The sequence below is a fragment of the Canis lupus genome, chromosome 1 (assembly GCF_048164855.1).
Source record: "Canis lupus baileyi chromosome 1, mCanLup2.hap1, whole genome shotgun sequence".
NCBI classification, from domain to species: domain Eukaryota; kingdom Metazoa; phylum Chordata; class Mammalia; order Carnivora; family Canidae; genus Canis; species Canis lupus.
The window spans coordinates 43,390,016-43,414,402 of record NC_132838.1 but is presented as its reverse complement, the minus strand read 5'-3'; the positions used below and the strand labels follow the sequence as shown (position 1 = coordinate 43,414,402).

At 36.5% G+C, this 24,387-nt stretch overlaps 1 protein-coding gene across 20 annotated transcripts in view; it reads left to right on the top strand.

Moving 5' to 3' along the window:
* Positions 1–24,387, top strand: part of SYNE1 (spectrin repeat containing nuclear envelope protein 1) — a 449,600-nt gene that overhangs the window by 313,362 nt on the left and 111,851 nt on the right. For 14 of the 20 annotated variants that reach the window (XM_072828127.1, XM_072828100.1, XM_072828106.1 and 11 more), the window contains 8 exons: positions 1,970–2,104; positions 3,129–3,238; positions 7,813–7,969; positions 11,042–11,173; positions 11,375–11,530; positions 12,114–12,323; positions 18,143–18,244; positions 22,630–22,749. In XM_072828127.1, the coding sequence (XP_072684228.1) occupies positions 1,970–2,104; positions 3,129–3,238; positions 7,813–7,969; positions 11,042–11,173; positions 11,375–11,530; positions 12,114–12,323; positions 18,143–18,244; positions 22,630–22,749 (1,122 nt within the window). The remainder of the gene's footprint in view (positions 1–1,969; positions 2,105–3,128; positions 3,239–7,812; positions 7,970–11,041; positions 11,174–11,374; positions 11,531–12,113; positions 12,324–18,142; positions 18,245–22,629; positions 22,750–24,387) is intronic. The other 6 variants (XM_072828137.1, XM_072828167.1, XM_072828092.1 and 3 more) reach the window with 3 other exon arrangements.

Sequence of the window (24,387 nt, the reverse complement as noted above, 5' to 3'; positions counted from 1 at the left end):
ACCTGTGCAGAAGGGTGAGGTGATGCCCTTGAGAGGTTACCATATGAGTCTCTAGGCTGGGCTCTGAAAACAAACCTTTACTGAAGAGCAAAGCGAGGGAAAGTGATCGGATCCCACGAGAGGCATCAGGTCATGGCCAGGGCCACCATTTCATCAGCTGGGGCAGCTTTCCCTAGAGATAGCATTCAGCCTTGTACACTGACTTCCCTGGGGTCATTCTCCGCAGGTCCCCTTTGACCTGCTGTTTCATCCTTACCAGAAGAGCCACAGTCTTTCAGAGTTTATGTTGGGTAGATAGTGCATTCTCAGATGGGAGAGAATCTGTTTCAGGCAGAAAATTACTGGCTTCAGTGCTGAAGAGTGCCCATTCACCTCATACCTCCTACCTTCAGGAGAATCACTGCTCATCTGTAAGAAGCATTACTGGAGGAGTGGGGAATATACTGAATGGGGTGTTTCCAGTCACCCACTCTGAAGGTCCTGTGAAATGCACATGGAATACTTTAGGCCCTGGCATCCCCATTGTTCTATATGAGCCATAGTTTCTTTCTGGGAAGCTGGATCATCTTAAAGAAAAGGAAGTTACTTGTGAGCTAAGGTGGCTCAGAATCTGGGAGAGGATTATGTATCATATTACCTGTGGGTTTCATGGTTTCCTTCCATTCACTGTTCTTCAGGCACTGATACCAACATTACAAGTTCATTATCTCCACATTATCTCAAACATTTTGCAATTTAATCATGAGACTAATGAATAAAACAGAAGAGTAAATTGACCCCATTTATTTTCCTTAACAGCTAGGGTAAAATTTTGAAAATAAGAGGAAGAGAAGGGTCTTTGTGGGTGATCAAGCTGGATGACCTAGAGCAGCTGGATCCCAGTCCATGGTCAGATGTAGCAATGAAGAACCAAAGGACTGAGATATAGGAGCCCTGGAGCTTAAGGGAGCAGGACCACTCCTTTGCGGAAGCTACTTGTAAACTGTCCCCCTTCCCTGCCCCCATGGTACAGCCACACTGGCCTCTTCACTTGTTGTTGCTCTCTCTGAGATGCCAGATTCCTCTCTCTCATGGTCTCTGCTCCAACTGTTCCTCAACTTGGAAAGCCCTCTACCTAGGTCTTTGCCAGGCAGGTGGTTTCTCATCGTTCAGTGCTCAATGCAGTTGTCTCTTCTCAAGATGCTCTCTCCCTGACCAGCCTAAGAAACCTTCCCCTTCACTCTCTATGCCATTATCTAGTTTTAAGTTCTTTATGGCTCTTATCTCAACTTATCTTGTTTATTATCTGTCTCCCCAGAAGGACCCTTGCCTGGCTTCTTGGCAGAAGATGCCTAGAATAGTGGCAGACACACAATGCATGGTTATTTAATAAACATTTAGTGAATGAGTTATATTAAGATTGTGTACTTTATCTTTTTGACATATATATACATATGGGTAGAAGGATTCTCATTTGAACTAATTCCATTCTGTATGCAGTATTAGAGGGCCTTTCAAATTCCATCAGAATCATCAAGCATGATGGATAAATTCCTGCCTCAGTAATTAATAATTACTCTTGTCTTTCTCCCTTAACCAAACATTATCCACGCCAGCAGTGGCAACAGATGACAGTGGGGTCTGGTCTGGGTGGTGATAGTAGAGGAAGTGAGATCTAGAGTTATATTCTCATGGAAAAATTTCTGGAATATCTGGTGACCACATCAGTGAGCTAAAAAAGCCTAGCCTCTAAGTAGACAGTTTCCCCCTCAAATATTTGAGTATAATCATCTATTTATTGTTCTCTTTTCTGCAAATACCATAAATTCGATGGGTTTTGTCTTACCATTTTTTTTTTTTAAGTCTGGTTTCACATCCAAATGGATCTACTTTGGTATCATTATACAGACCACACCAAAGTTGCCTTTACTCCATTTGGTTAAGGTTTTTCTGTGGATAGTATGACTCTTGATTTCTGCCTCATTAAAAGCAGGGAACAGCACAAGAGAAGGAGGAGAGCCATGTGGACCTGACTGCCAGCCAGAGCCCTGGTGTCCAGGAATGGCTGGCCCAAGCGCGGACCACGTGGACCCACCAGAGACAGAGCAGTCTCCAGCAACAAAAAGTAAAGCATTTCTGACCCCTCTGTAGCCTGCAGACCTGCCAAGCAAACACCTTGAGAGAAATGTTTTATTTTTTTTTATTTTTTTTATTTTTTTTTATTTTTTTATTTTTTTTTGAGAGAAATGTTTTAGATGGACAAGTGACTTCTGTACTAAATACAAAGTGCCCCTTTATTTTCTCTTTGGACAGAAACAAGACCTGGCTAACTGTTTCAGTGTACTTTCTTATGACCACTGGAATGATTAGTCATTTTAAAGCCTGTTCTTTAAGAAAAGCTTGTGCTCAGGTTTACAAATAGCATGACTCAATTTTAATCTGCCTTATGAAGGTTACCTACTCTATTTTCAGATTTGCCCGAATTCAAGCCTATTTTATATAATAACCTCAGGAAGGCCTTTGAGAATTGGTAAAAGCCTGAGTTATGTGTTTTTAAAAAACTTATTAAAAATGAAATTTATTTTTCACTTTTAAGTAGATACCATCACAAAATAGGATTAAAAATTAATTGCCTAGTGAAATAAATGAGCTGATAAATAAGAATGATTTCTCATTGATACTTTAGCTTTATGTATAGGGCATATTAAAATATTTTATTTTCTCAAACAGAAAAGAAATTTTTCATAAATATTGAAAAAGTAAACCCAAATCTTGTCCAGTTTATCAAGCAAGTTGCGAATTCAAGAGAGCTGCTGAACTCAAGGATTTCTCTCAGCTCTGGCTGTATTGATTTTGAAGAGTGAAAGTGCGTTGTACACCACTTGAGGGCACCATTGCCCAGCAGAATTTTTCCCCCCATTAATTTTTTTCCAAGAGATTTCAGAGATAACTTTTATAAAAACTAAAGAAAGGTATAGAGTACTTTGGAGACATGTTTGTGCATTTACCTAAACCACACCTTTTATGCAACATCTGAACTTAGAAACTTATTACAGGAGTTCTCTGAGAATTTTCTAGACCTAAAACCATGATTGTAGGCAATAATCATAAAGTAACACATGTTTTCATTTCTCCTTTTCCTTGAGCAGGAGTTGGAACAGGAATTAGCAGAGCAGAAGAGCCTCCTGCGGTCAGTGGCCAGTCGTGGAGAGGAAATTCTCACCCAGCACTCAGCTGCAGAGACCTCTGGTGGTGCTGGGTATGTTTCAAAACACTTTCTCCCAACTTGCCCTGATTTGAAGAAATGTAAACATCTCACTCAAAATTTTAAACATCTGCAAAATGTTTTCACTTTAAGATATTAAAATTATTTGCATTTTGAACATTTCTTGTACAGCATGAGTATAGCTAGTAATTATGATGGCTCACGGCTGATAGCTAACTTGTTTGCCCTCTTTCCAGTATGCTGAGCATATCTGTCCAAAGAAGATGCTTATGAGTTCATTTTTTAGAATCAAATAAGAAATGCATTCTAAAAATAAAAAAAGAAATGCATTCTAGAATTAGATCCATTGTGTTTCTAGCTGAGTGATTATATCTAACTGCAAAGCATTTTCCCTGCAAGAGCTTATCTTCCCCTAACATCACTCTGAAAAATAAAAATAAATGTATGTGCCCACTAAATATCTTGATTTTTCTTGATCATATCTGTCTGTAGTTTCTCATTGAGTTTCGAGGCCTGGTTTGGAATGGAGTCTGAAAGCCTTGTACACAGCAGAGCAAAGTGTTCAAATAAAAGTGAAGGAAGTTGGAGAATTTTCAAGTTGGAGATTTTGATTTCAAAGGCAGGATGAGTTGAAGTATCCTTGCATTTTAAGTCAGATCTGGGTTTTAACTCTGTTTCTCCAGCTGTCACTATGGAAGAGGAACTCAACTTTAAGCTTCAGTTTGCTCATCTTTAGGATTACAGCAATAATTGACCCCCTCCATTTCAGAGGGGTTATGAAAGTGGTGGGCACAACTGAGAGGATATGCAGGAAAACTTTAAAATCCAAAACATTAAAAAAAAAAAAAAAAGTTTCAGTGAAACCTGTGTGCTCATGCATTGTAAAGATTGTGATTTAGTAGTATCCTTCGGCAACCAAAATACAGCAAATAGCTTTAACTCCACTGACTCCAACATTGTCAATTCTGAGCATTTATTGGAGGAAATAGCCAAAGGAGAAGATATATGTTATGGAAGTGACTTTTGAAATATCATTTAGAATACCAAATAATAGAAAAGGGGGAAATGCCTGCTAGTATTAAAAAAAAAGCCTAAGAAAGGTTTTTGTATATATATATACAATATATATGTATATATATGTATATTAATATATAATATTTGTATATATATACAATATATATGTATATTAATATATAATATTAACAAAAAACTATATGATACCAGAAAATATATATGTGATACTAAGTAAAGGTGTAATATAAAATTGTAGGTATAGTATATGCATGAGTAAGAACCGGACTATACAATATAGATGATCAAAACTAACTTTTGGGGCACCTGGGTGGATCAGTAGGTTAAGTGTCTGCCCTTGGCTCAGGTCATGATCCAGGGTCCTGGGATCGAGCCCCATGTCAGGCCACCTGTTTAGCAGGGGAGTCTGCTTCTCCCTCTCCCTCTGCCCCTGCTTGTGGTCTCTCTCTCTCTCTCTCTCTCACTCTCACTTACTCTCTCTCTCTCATATAAATAAATAAAATCTCTTTAAAAAAGCTAACTTTGGAAAAGATAGATGCAGAGCCTTTTATTGTATTTTTTTTGCAGTTTAATCAATACTTATGAAATGTCCGTGACATATAACATCAGTGTTGACTATATGTTTGTATATATGGCTATGTTTAAGAATTAAAATGCAAGATGATAGAAATTGAACTACAATTCAATTGAAATAGAAAATAGACATGACAAAATATATAGGAATTAGGTTGTCATCAAAAAGAAAAATGAAACAAAAAGACAGCAGAAATATTGATAAAACTAATAAGTATGAATTTAAAAAGAATACAAATGAAAACTGTTATGACATCACTAGTCAGGAATTCCATAATCTTAAAACTCTAAAAATTATGTTAAAATATGAAGGAGTTTTCAAAAATCCTGATTGTCCATCATGCTTACAAGCACAGATAAGGCTGTAAATATGTGTGTCTGTGTAAATCCAACGTGAGAAACGCCATCCCTTGCATGCTGACTGAGTCAAGACGTGCCTTTGCTTTTCATTTTCTATTCTGTCTCCGATTCTTCTAAAACATTTATTCATTTTTCACAATTTTCTGAATATTTTTGCCAAATGCTATTTTTACAAAGAACTCATTCACACATTGCCTCCTCATCATATGAATAGTCACAAAAAGCAGCAGTAGGAATCTTCTGTGACTTTCTTGCCATGATATTTTTCTTTCCTTGGCCTTTAGCTTTGGAAACAACTCAGATGAAAGACAAACAATTATAAATTGCTGTTTCAAATACAAAAATATTTTAAAGAGAAATTCACAGTGCAATACTGCCTTTCTACACAAGATTCGCTTTAAAGACTGCTTTATAAATTTTATAAATTTTTAAATTTTTAGTCCAAATCTTTAGAAAATTCACCTGTAAATCTATTGATTAAAGTTCAACCATGCCTTTCAAGTCTCTGTGTAAATAAGCCAAACAAACAAACATAAAGTAAGCAATATCTAGTATCCAAAAGTAAAAATACATGTATTTTAAAAAGAACAAAATAACATTGCTAGGGGAAAAAAAAACAACCCTGTAGTCAGACTTCACCTTATTAGCTGATTTCTAAGACTATCAAATATGAATTGGTTTATGTAAGAAAACCCCTATGAGAGGGGCATGATTTGCTTCAAGGGTAGAAATTTAATATATAAAGAATAAATACTATATGATGTATAGAAGGTTGATGGAGGGATCCTTCTAAGATAAGGAAACTCAATTGGATATTAATTGATATAAATATCAAAGGGAAGAATATTTTTCCATGGGAAATAAAAGGCTTTGTTCTAAGTTAAGACTGATTTGCTGCTGGCATTTTATATGCATTAATGATTAAGTGTAAGAATAGAGATATTTAATATCCCATGGTTTTATACTAAAGTGTTATGTAAACATAAGTGAATTAAAAATACAGTCCAGCAATACAAATGACATCACAATAAAAAATTTAATTTCATAAGAACTTTAAAACTTTTTTTATTTAAAAAGATTTAAAAAAAAAACACAGAAAACTCCAGAGACTAAGATGACGAGCCAAATTAGAGATACTAACTTGATTTTAGCACTTTTCACTCAGTATCAGCTTTTAAACAATCCCTGTTGATACATATAGATCTAGTTCTATCATTTTAAGTGCTTAATGGTATCTTGTGAAAATAACTTGTTCACTCTTTTTTTTTTTTTTTTTTTTTGCTGATGGGCATTTACCTTGCCACTTTTTAATTTTTTTTTTAATTTTTTATTTTTTCGCTAATATTAGCATCATTGAAGTTAGCCTTCTTGAGTGTCTTTAAGTGCACAGGTTGGAGAGATTCTCTACGTCGTATCCCAGAAAGTAGAATACACCACATTACAGCCTTATAGATAATTTTTAAAGGCTTACTTCAACAGATTTACCTAAAAAGCTATTGTATTCAATACTTATTCTGAGAAAAGTAGACGTTAGGGTAATGTATAGTTTTATCTGGCCAATGAACTTGTTATTTTTTTTCCACTTAAGCAAAAGTTCTGTCAAAATATTAATTACAATCTAATATGTCTTTCAGATGACATGGTTCTAATTAGGTCTTTTTTTAAAGGCTTTATTTATTTATTTATTTATTTGAGAGAGAGAATGCACAAACAGTGGGGCTTCAGGGGGAGCGAGAGAAGCAGCCCCCACCCCCACCCCCGCTGTCCCCCGCCCCGGGGCTTGATCCCAGGACCTTTAGATCATGACAGAAGCTGAAGGCAGATGCTTAACTGACTGACCCACCCAGGCACCCCTCTAGTTAGGTCTTTAAAACTTCTGACAAACTAGGATCTATTGGAACTTGGGTCCCCCAGGTTCGTTTTGTTAGGCCCCACCTATCAAGTGGCTATTATGTTCCAGGTAGGGTTCTAGGCATTGTGCATGTCTTCTCTACATTCTTATACTTCTGTAAGATAGACACTAGTTATCTTTATCTGAGGATAAGATAGTAGAGGCTCAGAGAATTGAAACAAATTACTCAAAGTCACAAATCTAATATGCTGGAGCAGAGATTCCAACCCAGATCTATCTCACCTCCAAAGCCATGGTCTTTCTCCGATGCTACCCTGCTGCCTTAATAAGGATGATACTGCAGTACCTTCCTTCCACCCTCTGTGCTTCTGTTCCATGTCCTGAAACATTGTAGCATTTTCTTTGGACTCAGAATGAAAACTCTCAATAGACTAGGTGGCATTTTTAGGTTTTTTTTCATTATTCTGTGGGCTGTTTGTTGATGGACACTAGTCTAATTGTACACTTTGTTTCTAAAAGTTATAACTATTTTTTATCTTTACTAGTGAGCTATTTTCAATGAATTGTTAAATTACTGTGCTCACAGTTCTTATACTTACAAGTAAGAATATATTTGTTTATGGTTAGTCTCAAATTTTCTATCTTAATTGATAGTTTTAAAGTTTAAACTAATGACTAAAATAATCTAGTTCCAATTTTGGAGGCCAGATCTAGTATATACAATAAATTACCTGGAACTTAACACCTTTTTGCACAAATTGTAAACTTAGATTATTTATTCTTCTAATAGCGAAAAACCTGATGTGTTATCCCAGGAATTGGGGATGGAAGGGGAGAAATCAGCTGCTGAAGACCAGATGAGAATGAAATGGGAAAGCCTACATCAAGAATTTAGTACCAAGCAGAAGCTACTACAGAATGTTCTGGAACAGGAACAAGAGCAACTGGTATCTGAATATTTTGATTTTATATATTAACTAATATAAAAGATATGTAGGTTATGCTAATGGAATGTAACTACAGTAATCTGTAACTTCATTATCAATTCTAAAATAACACATAAAGGAATTATTTATTTTATATTTTTCTTAACAAGCATATTTCATGTTTCCTTTAATAATTATGTATTTATGTGTGTAAATTTATTTGATTTCTAGATACCCTTTTTTTAAAGATTTTATTTATTTATGCATGAGAGACACACAGAGAGAGAGAGAGAAACATAGGCAGAGGGAGAAGCAGGCTCTCTGCAGGGAGCCTGATGTGGGACTGGATCCTAAGGCTCCAGAATCACGTCCTGAGCCAAAGCAGATGCTCAACTTCTGAGCCACCCGGGTGTCCCTCTAGATACTCTTTTCCTCAGAGTTAGTTAATATCTGATGAGATTTATTAGCATAAACCTAATTAGCAACCCTTCTTTTCTTCACAACCTTGAAAATTAAGGTGGAAGTCAAGAATATACACATCTAGGACAAGAAAAATTCAACAAATTTGGTTACTTTCTGGAAGTAAATGCTAAGTTATCTTTTTTCCATTACTATTTCCAGTATTTAATAGTTTCAGAAGATCTTAATGAGAAACATGTTGGGACCTCAGTGGATCTAAAAGGAAGGGGAAGCCAGTTGTCAGCTAGAATGGTTACTGGTCCATCTGTAGGCTTGTTCCCAGGATGGTAGGTACTGTGTGATGTTCGACTTGTTTCACAAAGCAAGCCAAATCCAGTGGAATCTAATATAGCAACAGAAGGGTCCAGGTAGATAATAGCTATTAGTTCACTGTAAGCAGAAGCTAGAGAACAGTTGAGTCAGAGGAATCGACTCTGTGGAGAGTTAGTGCATGAGGTGGAAACCCAGACAGCCCTCAGATGTTTATCACAGCTGTAACCTGGCAGGATTTTTTTTTTTTTTCCTGGCAGGATTTTGAAGACGGAACCCTAGTCCTGGGTCCTGGGCCAGCAGTGCTTTTCTAGGCCATTCTGTGACCATTGTACAATCAGAGTAAAGTCTAGGTCCTTAGATCTGGGGAAGCTGCTGTTCCCACTGATCTGACTAGGACTAGCTTCTGGGCTGGGAGAGGCTGCAACAGGAAGTGAAACGATATTAGTAACTGGAGTGCCTCTGAGGGGAGAAGGCAGGAGATGGCAAGGCAGGTACTATAAAACAGATACAGCTTGCCAGATACCTGAAAAGGAGACAGGCTGATGGTCACAGTGTGTCTCCTTATCTGTGGGGAACCATGCATTAGTGCTCTAGAACCATGCATGTCTATCTCATTTTACAGACTCTTGTGTCATGCCACCCTTTCTCACTCCTCTACTCTGGCCAGCAGCCTTCTTTTTTGGTGTCCATGTGAATAGTCACCAGCACTGGCTCTGGGGATCATAGAGCACTCCATTCTTGGAGGTAGTTATCCCAGAATCCTCTTCTACCCTGGCAAGTGGTGCCTTAGAGCTTTCACGTGGACCTCCGACCTGTTTGAATTAATGCTTCTTCACATCCCTGATCAAACATTTCTGACTTATAGCCTGAATTCTTGATTTCTGATGTAGAGCTCCTGGACTTGAGCACTACCTCACCTTTATTTTACAATGTTCCCCATGCCTTTGACTATAAGGGATAGTTCAAGTCCTAAATCAGGGACTGCAGTCTTTTCTGATTATCCTAAGTCAGATAAATCCAAGGCATTCTTAGTAATATTTATGTTTACTTACTATTCTATATTCAGTAAATGCCCAAGTCCTGGATTCCACCTTTGTCCATCCAGCCTAAAGCATCTGCATGGTTCACCCAGGACTCCAGACTTCCTGCGTGTCTCATCTATCACCCAGTCTTGTCTCAGAGAGCTACATTTTCAGTCAGTGCTGTGCTATCATCTTGACATCCTCTTGTGTGAGCCTGCCAGAAAAGCCCTGCCTGCTCTCACTGACATTTCATACTCCCTAGACTGTTAAAGTTTAGGTTCAGGTCCATATTTTATTGCCTTTGGAATTGGAAATGGAAAGCATTCATTAAATGTTCTTTATTTTATGGCCTTTTTTTTTATTTGAGTACTTTCTTTCCATAATCACTGGCCACTTATAGAGAGTGCACCCTTGGTAGTTTTCTTCTTTTTGGTGTGAAGAGGTGAGAGAAAAGGTGAGGAAGAAACAGTGTGGCCTTGAGAGTTTCCAAGAAGAAAGGGATGATTGTTTAGTGAATGTATTTTGTGTTTAGTGAATATATTTTGTGTTCTAGGTGTTATTTCTAACAACACTGTGGCGAAGTTGACATTATCTATATCTTTATTTCTGAGAAATTAGGCAATCATGGTAGGATCTGTAAGCAGGAATTAAAAAAGGAAACAGAAGTAAAAAAAAAAAGTAGAAGGCTATTGTAGTGGTGTAGAATTTGAGGTGGTGGATTTTAAAGAGGTGCTGTATGGTGGGTGTTCTAGCTCCAGTGGGAAAGGAGTTGTTTAGAGAATAATGAGTAATCAGCCTGAAAGGCAAGGTGAGGATGAGACATTTTATAAAGTATAAGACTCAAACATTTTATAAAGTATAGCACTCAAACTTTTGAATGATGTTTCCAATCAAGTTTAAGCGATATCCTGGACCTTATCAGGGAGACACTGTGTGTGCCTACAAGAGTTTAGGGGAGGTTAGGTGAATGAAGAAAGCATAAGGATCAGTCTAGATCTGTTATCTAGGATGGATGATTTCATCAAGGGTAGTCTAAAACCAAGAAGACAAGTTGAGAGGAAGGCTGTGATAGATTTCAGGCATTTTTCCCACCATGTTTTGCTGTTGTTGTTGTTGTTGTTGTTGTTGTTGTTGTTTAGTCCATCAGTAGAAATATTACTCTTGCTGAATTTGGTCACCATGTTTAGTGGACATGATATGTTGAAGAGGTCATATTTCTCTAGAAGAAGTTTTTATATATGGATAGTTTTTCCAGCATCTACTTCACAGTATAATTCTAAATGATGAAACCTGAACATAGTACATAGGCTCTTAAATAAGTGCCCCTGTTTGCCCACAGCTATACAGCAGGCCAAATCGGCTCCTGTCTGGTGTGCCACTATACAAAGGGGATGGGCAGACCCAAGACAAATCTGCAGTGACATCTTTGCTGGATGGATTGAACCAGGTCTTCGAAGAGGTTTCATCACAGGTAGGGCTGCACTCTTGGTTTGCTCATGAATCTTGGTCTCCATTAAGTTGTTCTACCTCAGGTCATGAATGGTTGAGGTCAAGCACAAGTGATTAGCCCTGAAAGGCAGAGCCACTGGTCCCTGGTATCTCATCCTGGTATTTTTCTTTGATTCTCGAAAGCACTATAATTAATTCTGTGTCCTCCTCTCCTTTTTCTCAGAGTGGGGGGAAAAAGAGGCAGAACATTCACTTGGAACAGAAGTTATATGATGGGGTGTCAGCTACCTCCACATGGTTGGATGATGTTGAGGAACGTTTATTTGTTGCCACAGCACTTTTACCAGAAGAAACAGAAGCTTGCCTCTTCAACCAAGAGGTAAGTTTGGCAGCTGGTGTGTGTGAGTATGTAATATTAGAAAGCACTTTTAATTTTGGTGTTGGATAATTAACGTATAAGGAAGGTCACACATAAAACAGTTCTAATAAAGAATAAATTAGGCATATTTCCAAGCAGCATAATGCAGAAGAGAACTGCCTGATGTAAAAAGCTCCCAGAGATATTAATGTTTTGCATTTTTGTTCTCTATCTTATATATGTAGCAGGAAGAAAAAAGTGGAGGACTCTTAGTAGAAACTTGTTGTGTATTGTAAATTTTCTACATATGAAACATAGCCTAAAAAATATTGTATGACTTTTAAATAGCCCTTTACAAAGTCTCATTTTTCACTGAATACATATTATTAATATTAGCTAATAATGTAAAGTTTCTGAGAAAAATATCTCCAGTATCAGCTTCCCTAATATTTATAGAAGTGAAAGTGGGTCAACTTGCCTGATGTATAATTATCACTGAAAAGTAGGAGAGATATAGTGGACTTTCTATGACAAAATGAGTTGATTTGTATATAGACTCATGGATCTAAGCATTGAAATGTGCTTTCTCGTTTATCAACCCTAGACTCTTGCCAAAGATATTAAGGAAATGTCTGAAGAAATGGATAAGAACAGGAACTTGTTTTCCCAAGCATTTCCAGAGAATGGTGATAACCGAGATGTCATTGAAGACACTTTGGGTTGTCTTTTGGGCAGGTTGTCCTTGCTAGACTCAGTAGTAAATCAGCGCTGTCATCAGATGAAGGAAAGACTTCAGCAAATACTAAATTTCCAGGTAATACATCATCAAGAGATGTTTGATCATTCTCTAGCTATAGTCAGTAATAAGCAGGATGTCTTACTGAGGTATGACATAGACCTATTTTTTTTTCCAAATATGCAGTGAAGAACAAGAACATTACAGAAAAATAAGGGAATAGAGCTCTAGGATTAGGAAACTAAGAGTTTAACATTCCTAGAAATAGAAAGTTGAGAAAACCAACTAACCAAACTAAGGGATGAATATAACTTTAAATTTAACCTATAAGTCATGATTATAATATTTAATTGATAATTGGAATTTAAAACATATAACCAAAGTTTATTTAAAACAACTAAAGAAATATACAAGTGCTATAATACTCTAGAACCCTAGACTCCATTTACCAGGAGCTATTAAAAGTGACTATGGCCTACTTACTTCTATCTCTGTTAAAAATGTATGGCATTGAGGTACCTGGATAGCTCAGTCAGTAAGGATCCAACTCTGGATTTCAGCTCAGGCCATGATCTCAGAGTTGAGAGATCGAGCTTCACATGGGGCTCAGTGCTCAGCATGGAGTCTGCTTGGGATTCTTTCTCTCCTCTGCTTCTCTCCTACTTCACTAAAGAAGTAAATAATAAATAAATAAATAAATAAATAAATAAATAAATAAATAAATAAAATCTTTTTAAAAAGTTTATAGCATGACTTCCTAACTCCTCAGACTTACTGCCTTTTAGCCCTAGACTAGAGTTCCATTGCCAGCTGAGTAATTGTCTGCCTATGAAACTTTTCCTTAGACTATAAACTTCAGCAAGTGCAAAAGCCACTGATAAACTTTGAGTTGATTTCCATTTCTAATAAAAAGCATCTTTTGGGAATACGTAAGTTTTAATTGAGTTTCATTTATTTATTCATTTTTTTAGAGGAGGGCAGACAGATGAGGAGGGGGCAAAGGGAGAGGGACAGAAAGACTCTTAAGGAGGCTCCACGCCCAGCACAGAGCCTGACATGGGGCTCAGTCTCATGACCCTGAGATCATGACCTGAGCCAAAATCAAGATTCAGACACTTAACTGACTGAGCCACCCAGGGAGCCCCTAATTGAGTTTTATTTTTAAGAAACCTGGATGAGGGATCCCTGGGTGGCGCAGCGGTTTAGCGCCTGCCTTTGGCCCAGGGCGCGATCCTGGAGACCCGGGATCGAATCCCACGTCGGGCTCCCGGTGCATGGAGCCTGCTTCTCCCTCTGCCTGTGTCTCTGCCTCTCTCTCTCTGTGTGACTATCATAAATAAATAAAAATTAAAAAAAAAGAAACCTGGATGATTTATAAATTACATAATTAAGGCTAAGAGTTTGATATAAAATTTTGATTTGTAAAAAATACTGTTAAAGTGTCAAATGTAATATCAGCCAAGATAAGAGGAATTTTCTAGGTATTCACCTACAGGGACAGATTATTACTGCCTTTCAGTAATTTGTATTCTTAAAACTATAAAAAAAATATGAGAAAATTTTGTGTATCATTTTTTATTCTCAAAAAATTTTCACCTGTATTATTAATCTTCACAACATACTTCTTAGCTAAGCATTATTCTCATACTCATTTTGCAAAGTCAGAAGAACAAAAAAATTAAGAACAGTTTCTAAAACCAGCCCTCCTGGGTTCAAATTCTGGCTTTGTCATCTACTGCTATATATGCTTAGCTGCTTCTCTGAGCCTTAGTGTCCTTGACTATTAAGTCACACCCATCATAATTGTCTAATGGGGTTTGGTGAGGGTAAAATTAGTTAAAATGTAGAAGATACTTTGAACAGTGCCTGAAACATAGTAAGCACTCAGTAAGTTCTGTTACTGTTATTGCTATTAATGGCAGTATTCATGATAACACATATAAAATCTGAAATCAATATGGAGTTTAAATTACTTCTCTAAGCTAATTCAACCATCAAGAACTAGAGCCAGGATTTGACTCAAAGAATATTTTTATATTTTATATCATTAGGGTGCTCACAGTGGATATGGAGAATAATAGACCCCTTCAAGATGTATTTTGAAGACAGAGTCGATAGGAGCATTATTTATGTGTGGCTTAGAAATGGAGAGTGAGAGAAAGGAGCACTGCTGAGGAAGTCCAGAGACCTGGACTGACAGGGCTGGTGAAGAGCAGTGCTGTTGACTAATGGGCAGGGCTGAGCTGCTGGCTGGACAAGCATATGCCATAGAATTAAAATACTCAGGTGAATAGCCGCAGTCTACATTTGAGTATAAAAGACTGGCTTTGAGGAATGGCCTGGACTAGATATTTGCATTTGTATTGATTATGACATGTAGGTCATAGAGAGGAAAATACATTTCACTTGGAATCAGAAAAGCTGGGGTTGATTATTTGGATATTTTGTTTTGGATGCAAGATCTGATTGTGTGTACATGTATACACCATCCATCTATAATCGGCAAAAGTGTTGTGTAATTTATGGAAACTTGTTTCATTACTCTAAAATGCACTTGCATAAAATGCACTGAGTTTTAACAGTATTCTGGTTGGTTTATCAGCCATCAATGAGGGGGGTTAAAAGTACAAATGTGTGTATCACTTGGAAGCATATTTACCTTTTCAAATTGCTTTTACTATGCTAGTGTCTAAAGTACTTTAAAATCTTTATTGGTAATTATAGCCAGTCAGAGTAAAATATGAATTAAGCATGAATAAATAAATACTCTGGAACTGATTTTCTCTAGAGGACCAAGAGAAGGACATATAATCATGAAATTCCCTTTAAATCATGTTCCCTATTTTTTTCTGCCAACAAGTTTCTGCCTGTTGGTGGCCAGCTCACGAACAACAACTGACATTTCAAAATGTTTGTGTTCCAATTTAATTGAAAGACATAGTTCCAAAGTTAATATAATTAAAGGTCAAGTCACCAACCATTTTATTTTACTTTGCACCAAGCACCTGGTATGCTGTCAGTGCTCAGTAGATAATGGAATGATATGCCTTTATCTTCCATTTTACTTTTGAGTATTGGCTTTTGTCAGGCTGTTAATGTTGTCCTATACCCAACAGACAATCTGCAAGAACATGTTGATGGTATGTAAATGTATGTTATCTCCATGGAATCACAAGTTAATCATCAACTATTCTATTTTTTTTTCTATAGACTTAACCTCAAATAAATTTACTAGACATTTTTATAATTGACTATTTTATTTAAAAACTGAAAAAAATGAAAGAATTATTTATTAAGTGAGCGAGGCAGCACAGATGATTTTAAAACTTGAAATGTTATGTACCTGTTATGTACCTTATATGTACCTGTTTTTTAAAAAGCAAGAATCCTGCCTCTCTATGTCCTACAAGCAATGCCAGTGACCATATGATAAAACTTGTGATGTCTGATATGTCTGTGATATAGAGATGCCTTAATTATCCTGCTGTATTGCATGTGGAGTGACAAAACCAGCTAAAGTCTTTGGATTTTCATTTTTAAAAAAATACCAACATCCATGGGATGCCTGCATGGCTCAGTCAGTTAAATATCTTGACTTCAGCTCAGGTCATGATTTCAGGGTCCTGGATTTGAGGCCCATGTCAGCTCCCTGCTCAGCAAGGAGCTGCTTGTCCCTCTCCCTCTACCCCTCCCCCTCACTCATGTTCCTGTATTCTCTTTCTCTCTCTCAAATAAATAAATAAAATCTTTAAAAACAAGTTAAAAAAAAAACAACATCCTTATGATTATTAACACCTCTTCAAGGTCTCTTATTTAGTAATTTTTAAATCAATCATATTCTCTGCTTTAGTATCATCTTGACTGGCCCCTCTCAGTAATTAGTGAGGCTTCCAGAAATGTGAATTCTGTTTTCTATTAGCTTTAGTACAATATAATTAAGACAGAAAGTATGTTTTGAAAATATAAAGATGATGTACAGGGAGTATCTCTACAATCTTCATTTCTTTTTTCTCTTTTTTTTTAGATAGTTAGTTTATTTATTTAAGTAATCTCTACACCCAACATGCAGCTCAAACTCAAGACCCTGAGATCAAGAGTCTCATGCTCTTCCAAATGAACTATCCAGGCACCTCCACAATCTTCATTTCTAACCCGCTATACTATTTAGACTTATTTACTCATTTAGATTAACTGAATTAATGTTATTCTAAATATATATAGCTAATAGAGACCTTTTCTTTTGAATCTGTTCAAATGAATGGGAAACATCTTTTCCCAGGCATACAAACAGATAAATATGTCATCATCCTAATTGCCCACATGGCCTCACCCTGAGCACAGTTGAATAATACAAACATTGCTATAATTCATAAGTAAAAACCTTGCTTCTGGCATCATTTTTCCAGGGCTGTTACAACAATTTCCTAATGAATCCACAACTAGGCACAGACTGGTTTGGGTTTTGGTTAGTGACAGTTATTGCCTCTTTGGATCGTATGCTTTCTCTAATGTTCATGTGCAATTTTTTCTTTTTCTCTTTTTATTTTGCTGCATAATCCACTCACTATTTTCTTTTCTAGCCTTGCATTTTGTGTCATAAGGCTGGCACACATCCTTAGAGATGTTTTTTTTTTCTTCCTTGTTATTAACTTTCTCCTTATGGACAGATTTTTACATCTTGGTGATGTATCCTTGTGTATATAACATCAGTCCCCAGCAAAGAGGATGTGATGAGTCAAAACTTCAGCCTCTGTTGAACAACCATCCCATCGTTGTTGACCAAGAAGTAGAACTTATTTGTGACATTTCAAGGAGGAAAGCTAGGAATTATAGCATTCAAATTTTGTTCCAGTTCATTATTTCTTGTAGAACTGAGGACCAACATTCTGATATTTAACTTTCTTGTTGTATAAATGTAACTCAACATACATATTTAGACTTTTAAGTGAGTAATCTTTTTGAACAAAAGACTTTACTAAGGTCTTTTTATATTGTCTCATCATATGTCTTTGGTTGTCACGGATAAAATTTATTTTCTACACTTCAGGGTGGCTCTTTATAAGCTTATGCAAATTCTCTGAAAAAAGGAGAAAAAAGGAAGTATAGGAGAGAGGGAATGAGGGGAGAGAGGAAGAAAGGAATTATATTAATGTTAAGAATCCCATTTTTCATTAAATTTAAGATGCAGTTTTATTTTTTTAAAGATTTTATTTATTTATTCATGAGAGACACACACACACACAGAGGGAGAGAGAGAGAGAGAGGCACAGACACAGACAGAGGGAGAAGCAGGCTCCATTCAGGGAGCCTGACGTGGGACTCGATCCTGAGTCTCCAGGATCACACCTTGGACCAAAGGTGGCGCTAAACCGCTGAGCCACCAGGGCTGACCCTAAAATGTAGTTTTAAATAAAATTTGGACATATCAATAAAGTAAAAAAATAAAAAAAAATTTAAAAATAAAGTAAAAAATGTAAAATAAATTGAAATAAAATAAAATAAAATAATCACATTTTTTCCAAATAACGGTAACAAACTTAGGTTGTTTTACTAAATAGAAATCATTAATGTAATATTTCTACTGCAGTGTTTAAATATGCACATTTATTTCCCACAGAACAAGAAGATTAGGGTGACTAGTACTGCCTTTTATTTGTATGCTTCATCACTATTTGTATTGTGTTGGAAATACTTAGTTTAATAAATTCATCAAACATCAATTTTAACATCTAGGTAAATTGTGACCAGTTCCTTTTCCCTTTTCCTGGGACAATATTGTTTCTCCTGGACACTAAATTCCTACACCTATATTTTATTTCTAAGAATGTGTGTTATTTTTACAACAATTTGAATTCCTTGTTACACATGTTGAATCTTCCTACTGCTTTCCTCTTTAGAATGATCTGAAGGTGCTGTGTACATCACTGGCTGACAACAAATACATCATTCTACAGAAACTGGCAAATGTGTTTGAACAACCTGTGGCAGAGCAAATAGAGGTATTTACAGTTGCCTTTTTCCAGAAGAACAAATGCATAGAGTAGATCTGATTTACTAGGAGATTTGAAATATTATATAAAAGATTCATGGCTTACTATAGCATTTTAGTTTGTCATACATTTTGTCTTTAAGTGCCAGGTTTGAGTGACTGGCCAGGTGATATGGAATCCATCACTTCTTCCTGTACAGAACCAGGAAATAGGAGATGGGTAAAGGTGTCAGTGACAGATGATGACTTGAAGAAGTTTGCCACTTAACACTGAGATTAGACATGAGCCTCAGTGACATATGACAGAAAGTCAAATTGTCCTTGGGCAATACAGATGAAGCACTGTGGACATTCAGAGGAGGAGCAGACTGCCTCCAGCAAGGGTATGATCAGAGGACATTTTGTAAAGGAAAATTTGAACCAGACTGAGAAGTTTGGACACACAGAGACTGGGACAAGAACAAAGGCATAAATGTCAGACCGTTCAGAGCACTTCCAGAGAATATCAAGTTATCCTATTTGGGCGAATTTATGATGAATGAAAACAATTGAAGGGACATGAGTTTGGATGAATTTGAGGCAGCTTGCAGGGCCTTTTGAATGTCAGAGAAATTTGGACTTCATTCTACAAACCAGTGTGGTCTCTAAACTTTATTGACGCCATACCTCCTTAGTTAAAAAAATAAGCATACACAAGTATATGGATATTTACTTATTTATGAATTAGAATCAGGTAGTGTTATAAAGCAAATACACAAAAATTCAGAAGAATATGATTGAACATAAATGAAATATGTAGTGTTTCATCCTCACAAATCATTTCATATACTTTTGGGTGTCTGCACTTGACCACTGGGAATACAGAGTCAGTAGGGATGTTTGAAAGCAAAAATGTTTCTGGATGGTGGACATGGCAGTGCCAGGTTAGGAAGCATCATATACCTCAAGAAGCTTCACATAGCTGCACTGATGAGAAGGAATGAGAATTCTAACTTGTGTGATGTCATTGAAAACAGGGAGGAAAGAAGTAATGGGAAGGATGTTACATATAGTATCTCCTGTTTCCCAAGCTAAGTAATTATGAAAAGTATGTGTTTTAGAAATAGAATTTCTTAACCTAATTTCAGCAGACCTCTAAGGGTTCTATGAGTAGACTATAGAGAATCATCTGTGATAGAAATCCCTTGAAATATTTCTGAAGGTAGATATCTAGATCTATCTATCCATCCATCCGAAAGATCACCTAAAATAACTTGCAAAATTGTATGTGAATGTATATTTTTTTTACCATAATTTCATCTGCTTTTTAAAACAAATCCCTCATTTCCCCCAAATTAAAAAGCATTCTTCTGTGTCATATCTTCTACTTGAAGGAACTTTTTAATTTTTACTTTTTAATTTTTGCCTTTTAGCATACCTGACTCCAAAAAAAAAAAAAAAAAGAGATTTCAGCAGCTATAATGATGTTTGCCTTGATTTTCTAATGTGAAATATAGGATATGTATGATCACAAGTAACATTTTTACTAATTATTAACTAGTATCACTAAAGTGAATCCCACAGATAAAAATAAATAACTAGACTATTTCTCTGAATAAATGGAAAGCACCAAAAAAAAATTTTTGCTTTTCCACCTCAACCCTTCTTGGGTTAAAAGGTAATAATAGCAGAAAGCATGAAGATGATATCTCTCAATATATTCATCTTTTGAGCTGTGTCATTCTGATTTAGAATAGACTTGTCTCCACAAGCTTGGTGCACAGGTGACTTCCAGGGATGCCCTTTACCACTATTCTGAGAATTTCCATCACTTTTCCCTCTGTTGGATCTTCTCTTTTTTGAATCTCAAGTCTGACTTTATTGTATTGCTTCCTTGTCTTGTTAGTACATATCCTTACTAAGAAAAGATGCATGCTAGATGTATTTTTTTAATATTTTGCATATCTTAAAAGGTCCTTATACTATGCTCACACTTTATTGATAACTTGGCTCACTATAAAATTCTTGGTTGGAAATCAATTTTCTTTTTCTTTTTTTTTTTTATTTACAATAGTCACAGAGAGAGAGAGAGGCAGAGACATGGGCAGAAGGAGAAGCAGGCTCCATGCACCAGGAGCCCGATGTGGGATTCAATCCCGGGTCTCCAGGATCGCACCCTGGGCCAAAGGCAGGCGCCAAACCACTGCGCCACCCCGGGATCCTGGAAATCAATTTTCTATAGAGTTTTGAGGCACCTGATTGTTTTCTATCTTCTGGTGTTGGCTTGAGGAATCTAAAATCATTCTAATTCCCAGAGGTATCCCAGTGCTCTGAAATTTCACAGTGACACACCTTGGGAAGGGGCTATTTTATCCACTGGACTGGAAGTGTAGTAGGCTATTTTGATTTGGTAGCTCTCCTCTTTCCATTTTGGAAAATTGACTAATGGATTAACATTTTTCATTCCTCCATTTTATCTCTCTTTCTGGAACTCTTTTTAGGCAGATGTTGGATATTCTGGTTCAGTCTTCTAATTTTTTTATTAAAAGATATTTTGCTCTATTTTTTGGAAGACTTCTTGATTTCAACTGTAAATTTTCCTACTGAGTTTTGCATTTCTGCTCTCATTTGTTTCATTTTCCCTGAGCTCATTGTGGTTCTCTGAATGATCCTTTTTTTGTAGTATCCTGTTCTTTTTCTAATAGATGCATTATCTTTTGTAATCTCTCTGGATATATTAATGATTTTTTTGGCCAGAGTTTTATTTTTCCTATATAGTCTGTTTCCCTTCAACTTGCTTTTATTCATTTGTTTTAGGCTCCATCTTTCATGTTAGCAACTTTTCTGAGATTATGGAAATTCTATTGTTGTCTATTCACATTTAGAATGGAAAACTAAACCGCTGAATGGGAACTTTGTGTATGGATGTGGCTTGATGGCTTTGAGATTTACTGAATGTTGGGCCGTGTGGGCTATTTGTTGGAGAATTCTTGTATCCAGTTTTTAGGTTTTTCTAATGGTCTTTCTACATTTTTTTTCTCTTCCCCTGTCTGGAGACTAGAGGTCAGGCTGCACTACTCTAGAATATGTCAGAGGGGCTCCCCATTTAGCATTCTGTGGGCATTCAGTCACATATCCCTTATTTTCAGTCAAGTACTCAAACTCACAACTATGTGGTACCCCTCAGTCCAGAGACTATTTGTTTTACCTTCTTTAGAAAATAAACTCTCCATCTTTCCTAGAGAAGGAAAAAAGGGCCATGTGGAATGAGGAGGAGGCTCTGGAAATTTCATTGCTCTTTAAACAGCTTTTTATCAACCCTCCTTATTTGGTGCCCCATCCCACCCACCCAGAGTGCCAGAGATTCCTATTGCTATAAGTCGGGTGATGTAGCTCTCCCATTAACTTAGGATTCAGCTTTCTCAGATGTCTTAAGTCAGTTATCCTGCATGCTTCTGAATTCCAGCTTTCAAAATTTTGTTGGTATTGCCTTATTTCCCATTTCTTTGTCCTGGTAGATTTATGGGCAGGCGAGGGGCACCAAAAAACAAGCAAACAGAATATTTACTGTAGTTGTAGTAAATGACTCAGGAAGGAGAAAATAAGACACATGTGTTTCATCTGCCATCTGGAGCCCATGTTCTTTTCATCCTTCAGTGCAACTAATGTTGTGTTTCTTCCAAAAGTCTGCTTTAACTGCTCCAGAATCCACTGCTGTCTCTCTTCTCCAAACTCCTCTAACAGGGGTAAGTTGCATCAAGTTGAGTATGTCATTGGATTCATCCTTGTTTTGTGTTGCTCTGTTTACTCTGACTTCCTAACCAGACTGTAAGCTCCTTGAAGGCCAGAGTGAGAGCTTGTACTACTTCTATAGAATTCACACTGGGAAAATGAGGCATAGTGCCAGCAGCTACTTTAATTGTTGATCACTTGCTTTTCTATTAAACAAAGAGTGAGCTTTGTTTGACGATGCTGTGAGATATTTTCCTCTTACCTCACAGAGAATCTCTCTACAAGGATGCTCAAAAGGCATATCTGGAAACCAAAACACGTTCCCCTAGGAAATCTCAGGAAAATATCTTTTCTAACCATGTCCTAAAGTCATGCTTCTTTTTCAGATCTTGCTGTTTATGAATTCCCATGTTTGTTTAAGGAAGCCACTGTCCTCCCAACCCTCCAAATGAAGTCCCTCCTACCTCCTTACCTGTAGGGTAGCCAATTGTGGTATAATAAAGGACCTCTTTCTCTTTTCTGTATACTAGATGGTCATGGTTTTTATGTTGTATTAAAATGACTCCTTTTGTAGGCATTGAAAGTACTTACTGTGGAGAGAACAAATAGAGAGACCTAGTAATCACATTTTGTGTGGGAAATTGTTAATGGGAATTTTAATGAAATATCATAAATCTTACATAGGCAATACAACAGGCTGAAGATGGGCTAAAGGAACTGGATGCAGGAATCATTGAATTAAAAAGGCGTGGTGACAAGTTGCAGATTGAGCAGCCTTCCATGCAGGAACTGTCCAAACTTCAGGTACAGTTTTCTACCAATCAGCTTCAATGATACATCCTAACTAGAAGTCAAGAGAAATTATTTTCTTTATTTTCTTGGTTTTTCTCTATACAATTCATGTCATTTAGATCCTAATCTTTATTCTAAGTAACACTTAGAGATTTTTCTGAAACTTTTACCAGGTTTAATGTGATAAAATAAATTGTATTCTTAAACTTCTAAGATTTTTTTTCTGACATTTACTTTATTATTATTCTAGTGGTTAAGCATTATTATATATATGCCTTTAGTTGTCGCATATTATTTTCTACTCCAGAAAACATAATAATTATCACTCCTATCTAGAAGAGTTAAAAGAGAGACATCTACCCTGCATTGTAGTGGACCTCAAAAAACCTTTTTTTTTTAAGATTTTATTTATTTATTCATGAGAGACACACACACAGAGAGGCAGAGACATAGGCAGAGGGAGAAGCAGGCTCCATGCAGGCACCTGAGATCACACCCTGAGCCAAAGGCAGACGCTCAACCACTGAGGCACCTAGGCGTCCCTCAAAAAACTATTTTAAAGAAAAAAGGCTCAAGCTAATATTTTTTTAGAAAGTAGTTTTTCTCTGGTATTTCAAAACCATAGTTAATCTTTCCAACATGTCTGGATAGAAGAGGGACACAGTGTCAATACCAGAACAAAAGAAAAAAATAAACTAGAAGGTAGGTGAAACCTAAATAGATTTCCCAGGATCCTTCAGGATTGGGAAATAAGTTGGAGTTAATTTGCTTTCTTCTACCAGGCTGCTAGGCAGAAATCCAATATGGGGATGTAGGGAGGAACTGGGATATTAGACCAGCAAAATTTAGCAGCTGATAAGCAACATAGGTAAATTACATTAAGAAAAAATTGTGTACAGTGACACACACATGTTAAGTTTTCTCTGCATTACAGAGAACCATTGAGGGATTAATAGCATAACTTCAGCACAAGGTCACAAGTTCTTCCTTTTGAGAAAATAAAATAGCCCTTATTTTTAAAAGAACATTTTTATTTTAACTGTCTCATTCCATTATCTAACATTTCACAATGTCATGAGCCCACTGCCCCCACTTTGCACTTAGACAGTTTTCCAACAGTGCTTAAATGTCAGGTGGAAGAGTCAAACGTCATAGTTGTAAATGGGCATTAAAGTTGAACTTTTCCAGATTGAACCATTTTGACCTGCTAAACCTTAATATGATACATTAATCAGGTCCATATGGTTCAAATAAATTTTGTGTTTGGTGTATCATCATCTCCTAAAATGTCTTTCCAGTTTAAATAGTTATTTACTTATTCCACCACATTTGGCAAAAACATTGCCTTTTTAAGTCTTAAGGCATTCTGCTCACATTAAACTCCTCTGTTTCTCTAGATCTTTATTTAGGGAATAGTCCAAAATCTGACCATTATTTAGCAGATAAAATGTGAAAGATACTATTCAGTTACTCTAAAATTATGTACATATTAAGAACATAGTAAAAATTAGAATTACACTTATATTTCCCTCAGCCCATAAACAACTTTTCAACATTTTGATCCCATATCCCACCATAAACTCATCTTTACCTGAAGGAGTGTTCTTGGTTGGGTCATGGGTTTGGTAGGTAGTATGCTTTTCAGAGGAG